Raw genomic sequence first — 12,193 nt, forward strand, 5'->3', positions numbered from 1 at the left:
TTATAATATTTAAAAAAACCCCCCCCGAAAAAAAAAAAAAAAAAAAAAAAAAAAAATCTTTCCACATTTAAATTTGGAAATAAAAATCGTCTTTTACGCACCACGCTCCAAGTTACCGTTATATTCAAGAGCATGGGAAAACTTTTGCAATTTCGTGTAAATAAAAGGACTGTTCACACAAATAGACGTTAGAAGAGTTAACGGAAAAAATTTCCGTTCCATGTAAATAAAATCAAATGACTTGTCTGTCCACTGCGTTTCTCTCATATAGTCAAAGTACATCGGTCTCTCTCTATCTCTATCTCTTATTATTACACGTTCTACAGAAGGATTAAACACTGATAGATTGATAGATACATTGTTCCTGCATCATAGCTGTAAGAAGGTAATTTTTTGTTATAGTTTTAATGTTCTTCGAGGTGTGTGTTCGTGTCTTGAACTTCTGGATTTGTTAATTTATATTTTTAGCGAGAGTTTTTTAGAAATGAATTTGTGTGGAAATCATTTGATTGCATTAAGTTTCTTTTTATTGAACTATTTCGGTTTCTATTATTTTCTTCTTTTGAAAGTTTAATGTTTTGAATTTTGACCTTTGCTTTTCCTTAATTTCTTCTTTTGGATGAGATGTCAATTGTCAGAGCAAAGAGGGATTGCAAGTCACTTTTTTCCTCAGCTTTTTTTGAAAAAAAAAATATATTAATTTTGTAAGCATCTGTGGATTGCTTGTTGGAAGGGGTTGGTAAAAGTTAACCCCAGAAAATTCAATAAATTAACTTTATATTATATTGACAAGTAAAATGTGAATTCTGATGAAATTTTGCAGGCATTGAATGGTATATATCTATTGACAATGAGGTTCTGTTGGAGTGATGATGATAATTAATAGCTTCAATGATATGCAATAAGTTTGTGTGAATTGTAAGCATTTGTTGATAATTATGATCAGATAGGTGGATTATTAGATCTTGGAGACGACTATCATTGTTGAGATTTGAAATAGTATTTAGTTTTTAAACAATGGCTATCACGGGTTTGCATAATGTATCGTCTTTTCATTCTTCTTTCTTTGGAGAGTCTCAGCCTCCACTGTCAAGTCAGTGGGGTGAGCAACGAGATATGCAGAGCCCACGGGCATCTTCGCTCTTACAAATTTGGCGAGAACTTGAGGGTGAGCATGGGGCATATCATTCTCATAAGCCAAGGGAACAGAGAAGTGACAGTTTGGATTCTGACCGATCAAGCACTGTCACCTTGGATGGGCAAGGGAATGATAAGAGGGACGATACTTCTGAAGCAGGCAGCGAGACTGAGAATCAAGGCCGGATAGGATCAGATAATGAGCAAGAGGATAATAACAGTACTATTACGGAACAATCTACTGATTTGGGAGAAGTTGAACGTGAAAGAGTTAGGCAAATTTTTCGTGGATGGATGAAAGGTGGTGCTAAGTGTCATCCACCTAATGCTCAGCATAGAAACATCTCGAGGCCACAATGGCTTGGTGAGAATGAGTGTGAAAGGGTGAGAACAATTAGAGAATGGGTGCAGATGAATACCCAACAGAGAAGCAGTTGTCGCTCACATATAGATGGAGATGGTGAAGTTGGTTTTCAGATTGAACAGATGCACAATGAACTGGCGGCCAACCATTCCAACCTTGGTGCACGGAGGCCTATTAGAAGATTATGTGGTAGACAGACTCTTCTTGATCTTTTGCTGAGGGCTCAGAGCGAAAGGAAAAGAGAACTACTGAAATTGTCCGAGTGCAAGCCAGTTTCAAAATTTGCTCATCGCAATCGCATTCAGGTGATTATCATTAATGATTTTACTGTTAGTTTATTTAAGCAAAAGATCCATTTTTCTAGTTCATAAAGTGTTATATAGGCTGTCAACCTACAGCGAACCCTCCTTTACCCAAGCTTGTGACCGGCTATGAAATATGTAGGCGGATTTTGGCTGTTATTAAATGCAGTGCAATTGTGACTTGTCTCCTTAGAATCTTCATGGTCTAAATAACAGTGTATAAACTCGAGGAGACAGTAAATCTTGATATGAACATGAAAACCAATTAAAAGCTAATTTTTTTACTTTCCATTAATTATTTCCTCTCTAGTTGTCTCAATTTATTGGAAAATTACGAGAGGCGGAGTTTGAATCAATCATCAAAGCAAAGAAGAATTAAATACTTGGAAGATTAATCGGCAAAATAACCATGAGTGGCTACGATATATAAGTTTCTTCCTCTTGACCGAATCTGTAACCTGCATTAACAGATTCAAAAATGTAAAAATGGTGATCAACAACATAAAACAACAAAATATTAGAGTAAATCCGAAGACATAGGAGATTTGAATACGTCCGAAATGCTGTCTTGAAGCCATATTTGCCCCCTTTCATCCTTGAGATTGCTTATGGGTATCACCGTCGAATAGCTCTTATGGTATCAGTCCCAACATCTCCATTGACAACATCGCTTCTTTTTTTTCCTTATCTTCTTCTACTTGGAGCTGCCGTATGTAATAATTCCTTCAAATTAGTTGGAGAATAATTTTTCTGAGAAAAAATAATTTGCTTTCACAAACATTTTTTTGTAAATTAAGGATTACGTTTAATCAAATGTCTAAGTAGAAAGGTAAAACATTTACCTGAAGAAGATGACTCTAACTTGTGATTTTCCTATGACCTATTACAATGCTGTCTTCCTGCATCGGCTAATGTTACGAAATTGTTTGCATGTAATTGAATCTGAAATTTAAAATAATGATGTTCTTTTGCCATCACTGATCCCATATTTATATTGCAGGCGGTTGTTAGAGGTAGTTTCCTGCGAAAGCAAAGACTTATCCTGGACAAGAGATCTTCGTCTGTGGCTGCAAGTGAATTGGGTTTGCTAAGGCAAAGACATACAGTGTCTGATCTAAGGTAGATTTTAGTGATACACATAGATATTATTGTCCACCCCCATTTGCCACAGAAGTGCAAATCCAATGTCCTTATACTCCCAAAAATGTAGCAAATTTCCTGTATAGTAACTTCTGCCTTTGGTGAACTTTTGTGATGGTCCTCATTTTCTCCTTTCTGTTTCTGTACTAATTTTCTCCATTTCACGACGAAGTTATATTGCTTAAACTCATAATTATGACGACATCCATTCTTGTTGTCAACCTATAGTTAAAGCAGAGTAGGAGCTAAGGTGCTCTCAATGAGCTCAGTGAGCAAGATAATTTTTTCCTGATTCTGGTTTGAATAATTCTATTTACCCCTTTTTCTTTTTCATTTATCTTCTCTTTTCTCTTTCTGGTTATAGGAATTAGCGGTGTTTTCATTTGTTCCCATTTGGGTTTTTTTTTTTTTTTTTTTTTTTTTTTTTTTTTTTTTTTTTGGGAGCTCTTGTTATGCTATCAATGGACTACTCTTGCATAATTAATTGTTCAGTTCTCATTAAATTACACAATCGTTTCACATGCAACCAAAAGATATTAGACCATTCCTTCTTTTCGCTAATACTTATCTCCCGCTTGGAGATGCTATGGGGGGATCCCAGAAATGACAAGTTACATATTCTCATTATTGAAATTTTTTTCCCCATAGGAAACTTAAGATGTAGATAACATCATAATATTAGTGTAGAGTAATCAGTTAATATGGCATTAGCAAAACCATTCGAGATTTTCCTTGGCTTCTCTGCAGAAGAATTAGACTGGTGGTATAACAAGTGCTGGGAAATACATTCCTCTATTGTATTTTTGTTAAGGTTAACTCTCATGTGTACAATAATTCCTTACCAGTCCCTTTAACATTACTTAATCAGTTCATTTCTGTTAGAACACTGATCATTTAATTAAACTTGAGGAATTGGTTGTATTTGCTCAAACCCTTTTTTTATCACTTTATTTTATCAATCAAATTGAACACGACCCACTAATATTGAGCTCATTTGGCATCTGTTGTCAATCGTGTTCCTTCTAATTTTATTTTTTCAAACTAACGTGATCAAAATTTTGTAATGTAGGGATGGATTCCTCTCCAAATTCGAAAATTCTCCTCAGACTGAGGTGAATAGCTCTCAGTTTGATGTGCCTTATAATGATGAAAGTAATGGCCAAAGAGATGAGCGATCTCAGTCACTCGGTGAGAGCAAGGTCACAGGTGAAGACATGAATCGACAGGAATCTGATGTACAAGTTGCTGAAGTAGAGGAGCCAGTTTTGGACAGTGAAGAAAATGTCCGAGAAGTGTCGTCCAACAATGGACATATTAGAGAGAATGATGTCACTAGAACGTGGGAGGAGAATAATGCCAATGAACAGTCGTTTCAAGCTGATCATATTGATGGCAGTGCATGCAGAGAAGTTTTACTTGATCATGATGAACCTAGAAGTAGGGCAAGTGATGTAAATGAGTTAATTGGCAATACATATGATATGGAACAGAACATGAATGAAGAATACGTCACTGGGCACCTTGAATTCGATTGGCAAGATGCTTCAGTTCAAGAAGATGAGTTGCAAGAGTCAGTAATTGAATTTGAAGAAAGGGACTGGCGACAGGTAACCAATGGTGCATTTAGTGACTGGATGAATGGAAGTGGAGAAGATGTGGGTGGAAGGTGGGAAGAAAGTACTGCTAATCAGTGGTTTCCAGGAACTTCTAATAATGAAATTGTCGAGCCTGATCAGATAGGAGAATTGCATGAGGACTGGCAAGGCCAAGATTTGCAAGAGGCTATTGATAGTTGGCTAGACATGCCTTCTGGAGAGGAAAGTTCTATTCCAAGAATTGGTTCATTTAATTTCCTCGAAGATGAAAATATTTACAGCATGGAACTTAGGGAGCTTTTCACCAGGTATATGATTTCATTGCTTTTGACTTCAGGTCTTCATTTACTTGAACTGTTTCTGAACATTCTTTTGCACTTCAGGAGACGTGTCTCTAGTCTTCTCCGAAGTGGTTTTCGCGAGAGTCTCGACCAAGTGTTGCAATCCCATGTGGAACGGCAAGGTCGTGCTTCTAGTAACTGGGAGCTAGAAAATACATCTCCAAACTTAACCAATACAGACCAGGAACAGCAGAACGGTGATCAAAATGCAGCTCACTTGGGGGGTGCTGAAGGAAATCCATTAATTTCCTCTTCATCACTTGTCTATGCTTCTCTGCCATTTTGGGATGACGAGTTTCTGGGTGCAAGTAGGGCACTGAATTCTCATCAGTGCTTTGGAATTGTGAGCTCCACCACCCTTAAACCTAGCACTGGTTTGGTGAATTTGGTTTGTTAATTGTTCGCTTGATTTGAGATACAGAGTTATCCCTAGATAGAGTGGAATTCTGAACTTTTTAATCCTCATTAAGAATACATGTCTATTAAAATTGCACTTTCTATCTGACTAGGAGGTTTGTTAAGGCACTTGATAAATGTCTATTAAAGGGGAAGGGAAATTGATATTCTTAATTCAGGACCATATAACACTGAAGAAACATAATAGAGGAAAGAATTTATCCAAATTAATGCGAGGTTTTGTGAACTTTATGTCCTTAGTTTCTATGCATCAATGTTCGGTATGAACATTTCTACCGTTCTATACGTCTTTCATTTTCTGACGATAAAATGAAATGGCACGTTACAGTACTTACGTAACCTTTAGTCTCGAGGGTGGTCCTTTCGATTTTTGGAGCATTTTTGTTACACACGCTTCTAATTTATATCATATGATCTGATGACGTGGATCAGGACTGTGAGGTGATTAATGAGTTGAGGATTGACATGGCTGGGCTTCAACAAAAGATGACCAACATGCAGAGCATGCTGGAGTCATGCATGGACATGCAAATTGAGTTGCAGCGTTCGGTGCAACAAGAGCTATCTGCTGCTTTAAATCGATCAGTTGTTTCAACAGGTGAGATTTCAAGCTCGAGTTATTGGTCTTCATATTGTTTATAATGAGCTAAGTTTCTCTTTATTATAATGTCCAATACTTTGTATACCTGACTTGCAGCACGAAAAGTATTGTCTATTACTAGTGCTTTTCGTGTTCTGTTTTGCTTATTTCTCATTTCAAGTACCAAAAAAAAATTCAGCTTACCATTATTATATGCAGGTACATGTTGGGGAAACAATATGCCAAAGGATGAATCTAGATGGGATCATGTGAGGAAAGGAATATGTTGCATATGTTCTGATAGTAAAATACATTCCTTGCTCTACAGGTAGAGAGTTGTATATCTTTATTATTTGCAGTGTTTTTACGAACATGTGCTGTTGTTTTTAGGTAGTTTTAGATATTATAATTTCAGTTTTTAGTCTTTTCCCTTGTATAGGATCTTAAACTCTCTATTCTCTTATAGTCTTTTTCGTATGATTGAATTATAAGATTGCATCTTGTTCAAATCCTGTTTGGTGGGAATTAAAATTCAATAGATTTTGGTAGAAGTTGATGAAATGTTGTGGGCAATAAAATATGTGATTAAAATTCATTGTTGACTTTGATTTAGATTAAAATCTAGATTTTAATCGGTACCAAAGGGGGGGCTTAGTGTGGTATCAACACGTTTTCATTCTTAACTTCTGCGCGTGGAAATGTGATACGGGTTTTTACATGTATTCTTGCAGTTTTCTTATTCACAAAGTCCATCTTTCATTTATGCAGGTGTGGGCACATGTGCACCTGTTCAAAATGTGCAGATAGCTTGGTCCAAGACAAGGGGAATTGTCCAATGTGCAACGCGCCAGTTGTTGAGGCAGTCCAAGCTTACTTCGTACAGTAAAGGAAGAAGAAAAGCGTAGATAGCTGAACGTGTGAAAAGAGAGAGAGAAGAATAATAAAAAGAATAGGAATTCAAAAGTTGAAGTAAGCTGGTTGCTATGTAGATTCAGCTATGGCTCCCTGAGACCTTGGGTAAACGTATTCTGCTAAGTACTACTACTACTTCTTTATCAGGAGTATTACTTTCGATTTTGTATTAAATGAATGTGTTTTAAATGACAGGTAGCACCCGGGAGAATAAGTTGCATCGATATTATTCCAGTTGATTTTGGCATGAGTTGCAAATGCTGATTCTTCTTTATTAAGTGTAAGATCTGATTCTCAGAAGCTTTGGTAGGCTGATATCTGTTTTGAAAAGGGGCACCATTGTCCATACCAATTGATTCTATCCATTTTGCCTGCGGTTCTTGCAAGAGACTGAACTTCTTGCATTGTATAAACTATAAATTAATCTTCAAATTTAGAATGTTTATTGTCTAAGTTAATTATTTTTGATTAATTTTTTATGGCATAATCTCTTGAAACAGATGCTTTATCTTTTTGCATCAGCATCTATGTTCTTTGATGGGAAAAAAAATTAAGAGGCCTCAAGTTGTAAACGTAAGAAGAAGAAAATCGGTCGATGTGAAATTTCAGCTTGTGTTGGGAAAAGTTAGGTGCTTCTATCGAAATGGGAAATTTTGTGTTGCCTTTAAAGGCTCAAATTTTTAGATCCTGTTTAGTACCAATTTTTCATCCAAAAAAATTAATTTTTTTACCGTTATTTTATTATTTCAGTCGTCATTTTTCACGAGTAAAATCCACGTTTATTTTTAACGATCAAAGATCAATTTTCATAATCACTATCGAATGGATAGTATATTTGACATGACAAGAGAACCTTATTTTCAGTTTTCTAAATGACCGTTCCAGAAACTGTGAACATAAAAATGAGAGAAAAAATGAAAAATCAGCCACATCGTCAAGTACTAAACTCTCTCTCGTCTCTCCACGTGGCCACATTATCTACCGTTTCTATTTCAACAACATTGTTATTATTCTCCTGCTTCATATCCAAAGAAAGCTCATCGACGTTCTCGAAAAGCTGAGGTGACCGACACAGAGGGCAAGTCACGTGCAACGACAGCCACCTGTCAATACACTTGGGATGGTACACGTGCTTGCAGTAGGGGATTATTCTGACAATTTCGCTATCCTCAAACTCGCATAAGCATATTGTACATTCTTCTATCCTGTGCTTCGCGGCCACACCACAAGCCACCAGAGGCAATGATTTGATGGCAGAAGGATCAAGTCCCTTGCGGTTGGTGTGTGACGGCGGAGATAGGTTTCTGCGGCGGTTGTCAGTGTAGGAGGAAGAATCGTCAGTGGCGAGGCTGTGGATGTAGGCTGAAAAAAGAGCCATGAAGGAAAGGGCTGTGATAAGAACAAGTATTGTTAATGCCACGGAAAAATCGACGGTGGATAAGGTGGGGGCAGAAAAGGGTGTTTGTATGGTGGCGGAAGTGTCATTTATGAGCTGAAAAATAGCGTCTGAGGTGGCGGAAGCTGAGATTGTACTGTCTAAATTATCTGGGCCGCCTTGTTCTTGGAACAGTCTTCTGGTTAGAATGGTGATGGTGAGCTTCATGGCGGATGAAGAGAGATTTAGAAGAGAGAATATTTAGGACAAGAGCGTGCAAGAGAGAGTCTTGGATTTTATGCATTGCTGTGGGTACCGGTGTGTATATATTCCTGTCCATATCCATATTCATATCTGTCTCTGTGTCCAGAGACTGAAAGAGGAGGTTGGTGATTGTAGGTGAGTAGGGTAGAGTAGGGTAGGGTGGCGATAACTGATAAGGATGAGAGCAATCAAGTTGAATTTTGATGAATAATGCTCTGTTGGGGGCAATTTTTTAGAATATTTATTAGAATGTTTTATTGTTTCGCGCGGGTTAGTCGCTAACAATTAAAAAAGATCAGACGATTGTATAAGGGACAAACCTTTTGAGACAAAGTCCCAAAAAGGGGTGTTTTTTTATTGGCGATGACTTTACAATTGAAAATAAAAGCAACGTGCCTCCAAGAGGCGCAAGCACACGAGTTACTGAAAGAAAAGTGTTTAAGTTTAAGTTAAGGAAATGAAAAATTACATGTTCCCTGTTCGAGAGTTTCGGATTCGATCTTTTGCTTCTGTGTCCTTTCTCCCTTTTATACTTCATGGACGATCTCTTTGTGATCAACCGCCCTAAAAACTACTTGATCGTCCTATAACTGCCCACTTTCTTCGTAATGGCCAATTTGTCATGAAAACTATCTTTTTAACTGCTGTCATTACTCTCCATCGTTCAACCGCCTTCGATTGAATTCCTTGAATCGTGGAATGTAATAGGGCTGCTTTAATAACTGCTTTGATAACTGCACTTCTTGATAACCACGACGCTTTATGTCTGTTAAGACCTTGGGCGACTTGAAGGTTTGGATGAGAATAGAGTAACAGCTCTGGGCGACTGTATGACACTCCATTCGCTCAGGTTCTGGGCGACTTGTGAACTTGGGCGATGGCGTTACCGCGTTCTTGGGCCTCCCTATTTGGGCATTCATATTAATTTGTTTGATTGTGCTTCGTTCTTTGTGCTATCTGATTTGGAGATCCTTCAATTGGGCTTCATTCCTTGGGCTGTTCGATTTGGGCTGAATTTTTATGTGTCAACAATTACCCCCTAATATGGCAGAATTAATANTTTTATTGTTTCGCGCGGGTTAGTCGCTAACAATTAAAAAAGATCAGACGATTGTATAAGGGACAAACCTTTTGAGACAAAGTTCCAAAAAGGGGTGTTTTTTTATTGGCGATGACTTTACAATTGGAAATAAAAGCAACGTGCCTCCAAGAGGCGCAAGCACACGAGTTACTGAAAGAAAAGTGTTTAACTTTAAGTTAAGGAAATGAAAAATTACATGTTCCCTGTTCGAGAGTTTCGGATTCGATCTTTTGCTTCTGTGTCCTTTCTCCCTTTTATACTTCATGGACGATTTCTTTGTGATCAACCGCCCTAAAAACTGCTTGATCGTCCTATAACTGCCCACTTTCTTCGTAATGGCCAATTTGTCATGAAAACTATCTTTTTAACTGCTGTCATTACTCTCCATCGTTCAACCGCCTTCGATTGAATTCCTTGAATCGTGGAATGTAATAGGGCTGCTTTAATAACTGCTTTGATAACTGCACTTCTTGATAACCACGACGCTTTATGTTTGTTAAGACCTTGGGCGACTTGAAGGTTTGGATGAGAATAGAGTAACAGCTCTGGGCGACTGTATGACACTCCATTCGCTCAGGTTCTGGGCGACTTGTGAACTTGGGCGATGGCGTTACTGCGTTCTTGGGCCTCCCTATTTGGGCATTCATATTAATTTGTTTGATTGTGCTTCGTTCTTTGTGCTATCTGATTTGGAGATCCTTCAATTGGGCTTCATTCCTTGGGCTGTTCGATTTGAGCTGAATTTTTATGTGTCAACAATTACCCCCTAATATGGCAGAATTAATAATAATTATTAAATTTTGCCATATTCACTTTGTGTTTCCAGCAACATTCGAAATTCTCAAGAATTTCAATCATTATTTTCTTCTATAACTTGAAAAGGTGCGTTGTTTTGCAAACCCTTATAAACCTCAAACACGCCATTTCATTGCACCATCAAACCACGCCTCAAATTTTTTGCGTCTCTCTCACGATTCACTGTTCATTTTTTACTTCCCTGCTACGTAATCCTGAAAAGTTTCATTCCTTCTCAAATGGCTGCTTCACAATCTCAAGCCAGCGATTCCTTTAGTTTTGATGACTTTCAGAGACTTCTGAGTCGTCCATACATAACCCCAAGTTTTCTCGCGCCCGTCGATGTCGAACGTAATGAGTTCTACTTGGGTCCTTTCTTCAACAATGCAGAGGCAGTTGAACAGGCGGCGGTGGGTCAGCTGTTTCCTTGCACTCATGGCCCTCCTTTTCTAAACTCTCTGCCGCTGGGGCTACTTCGCGAAAGAGGTATTCGCACTTGGCCTAAATCTAATGTAGCTTTTCGTAAGTGGCATGCTCGCCTTGTGGGTCATGGTCCTACTAAGGCACTTTTTGATAGCGCTAAGATTTCTGATTTGTTAGAAATCTCTATTCGCCCCCTACTTTTGATTCAGCACTCTTTTCAATTGCTTTGAGTTTTTGATCTCCTGAGTATAACACATTTATTTTCCCTCTTGGCTCCATGTCTATTACCTTAAGGGATGTTGGAGCCCTGGTGAATCTACCACCTTTGGGCGATACCATTTTTCCTGGTATTTTAGTTTCTGGTGGCGCCTTAAAGTTTGGTAAAAACTACACCGATTCTTATTCAAGCCTGCAAACTCTTCACAATCATTCGAGCGCTGAGCCTTCCCATACTGAGCGAGTGACCTTCCTTTTAGTTTGGCTTTGTAAATATGTTTTGTGTGTGCCAAGCATAAAGCCTTCCCTGAGTTATTTACCTATAGCGCACGAATTGGCGCGTGGCAGGTCTTTGAATTTATGTTCTTTGTTTTTGGCTGCCCTTTATAGAGGCACGGTCTCTCTTCAAGCTCAATTAAAGAATGGTGCATCTCCCACTGGCAGTGGTTCACTCAACTGTGGTTGAGATCCTATTTTCCATTGATTGGTGCTCCATCAATCTCTCGCTCTTCTGCTAGCTGTTATGGGCTAGCCATGGAGCCCTTAGCTCCTATAAATATGTCCAGAAGGGACATTTTTTCATTCTTTTATTCCTTGGATTCAATCCCTTCCTTTTTTCATTTTTCTCCTTTTTTGACTTCAAACTATGTACATCCCCCTTCCACTATAGATGGCGCGAGCACCTCCCTGCTCATTTGGATCCAGTTTTTAACCGGGAGGGAGCTATTTCATGATATTCTAACTGGGACCAACGCCAAGGCAGGGGTAGAGATTTATGCTCCCCAATTTTTTGCCCGTCAGCTTGGTTTCGGCCAAACTTGGCCTGTTCCTCCTTGCTATTCAAGGAACTTAGTTGACCGTTTTTATACCATTAATAAGGTGGAGGCAGAGGCTATAGATACTCGTAATCTTCTTTTAACCAGCCATTTTTCATTAGCCCCTTTCAATTCTAGCCACGCCATTCACCCTCTTTTTGAACAACTCTGGCCGTCGGTGAAGCGCAGATTATTTGCGACTGACGCCAATCGTGCCTTTCATTCATTAGACCAACCGAGCATTTCTTCTCCTCCTCCTGTTTTGGTCACTCCTTTGTCCGTTCGGAGTCCTTCTTCTTCTCGTCGCACTAAGCAGCCTGCTCGTCCATCTTCTTCTCTCCCTGCCAAGCCTACTACGGCCAAGAGTGTCCCAAGCCGCAAACGGCCGCCTCAGCATCTCCCATTCTGGAGGATGATGTTGATGATGATGATGATG

The 12,193-nt window shown here is 38.7% G+C and overlaps 2 protein-coding genes across 4 annotated transcripts; one reads left to right on the forward strand and one right to left on the reverse strand.

Moving 5' to 3' along the window:
* Window positions 1-240: 240 nt before the first annotated feature.
* LOC111400321 lies at window positions 241-7,275 on the forward strand. Of its 3 annotated transcripts, none has more exons than XM_023027744.1 (9): window positions 241-385; window positions 824-1,806; window positions 2,804-2,922; window positions 4,013-4,846; window positions 4,922-5,222; window positions 5,729-5,894; window positions 6,096-6,204; window positions 6,645-6,899; window positions 6,984-7,275. In XM_023027744.1, exons 2-8 carry the CDS (start codon window positions 1,018-1,020, stop codon window positions 6,760-6,762), a joined length of 2,436 nt encoding a protein of 811 aa, XP_022883512.1. In that variant the 5' UTR covers window positions 241-385; window positions 824-1,017; the 3' UTR covers window positions 6,763-6,899; window positions 6,984-7,275. The 3 variants fall into 3 exon arrangements, with proteins under 3 accessions (XP_022883512.1, XP_022883506.1, XP_022883515.1); XM_023027738.1 differs by having other exon boundaries at window positions 242-385; window positions 6,645-6,893; XM_023027747.1 differs by having other exon boundaries at window positions 243-385; window positions 1,081-1,806; window positions 6,645-6,893.
* Window positions 7,276-7,566: 291 nt separating this feature from the next.
* On the reverse strand, window positions 7,567-8,677 carry LOC111397056 (RING-H2 finger protein ATL57-like). Its single transcript, XM_023023795.1, has one exon. The coding sequence runs from the start codon at window positions 8,389-8,391 to the stop codon at window positions 7,723-7,725; it is 669 nt and encodes a 222-aa protein (XP_022879563.1). The 5' UTR covers window positions 8,392-8,677; the 3' UTR covers window positions 7,567-7,722.
* Between the last annotated feature and the right edge of the window lie 3,516 nt (window positions 8,678-12,193).

This window comes from Olea europaea, chromosome 1 (assembly GCF_002742605.1).
Source record: "Olea europaea var. sylvestris chromosome 1, O_europaea_v1, whole genome shotgun sequence".
Classification (NCBI taxonomy): domain Eukaryota; kingdom Viridiplantae; phylum Streptophyta; class Magnoliopsida; order Lamiales; family Oleaceae; genus Olea; species Olea europaea.

Bases quoted from the DNA above. Each gene is read 5' to 3' on its own strand.
- LOC111400321 (XM_023027744.1), top strand. From the start codon at position 1,018: ATGGCTATCACGGGTTTGCATAATGTATCGTCTTTTCATTCTTCTTTC. The intron at 1,807-2,803 runs GTGATTATCATT...TTTATATTGCAG, and splicing joins CTCATCGCAATCGCATTCAG to GCGGTTGTTAGAGGTAGTTT. The intron at 2,923-4,012 runs GTAGATTTTAGT...TTTGTAATGTAG, and splicing joins CATACAGTGTCTGATCTAAG to GGATGGATTCCTCTCCAAAT.
- LOC111397056 (XM_023023795.1), bottom strand. From the start codon at position 8,391: ATGAAGCTCACCATCACCATTCTAACCAGAAGACTGTTCCAAGAACAA.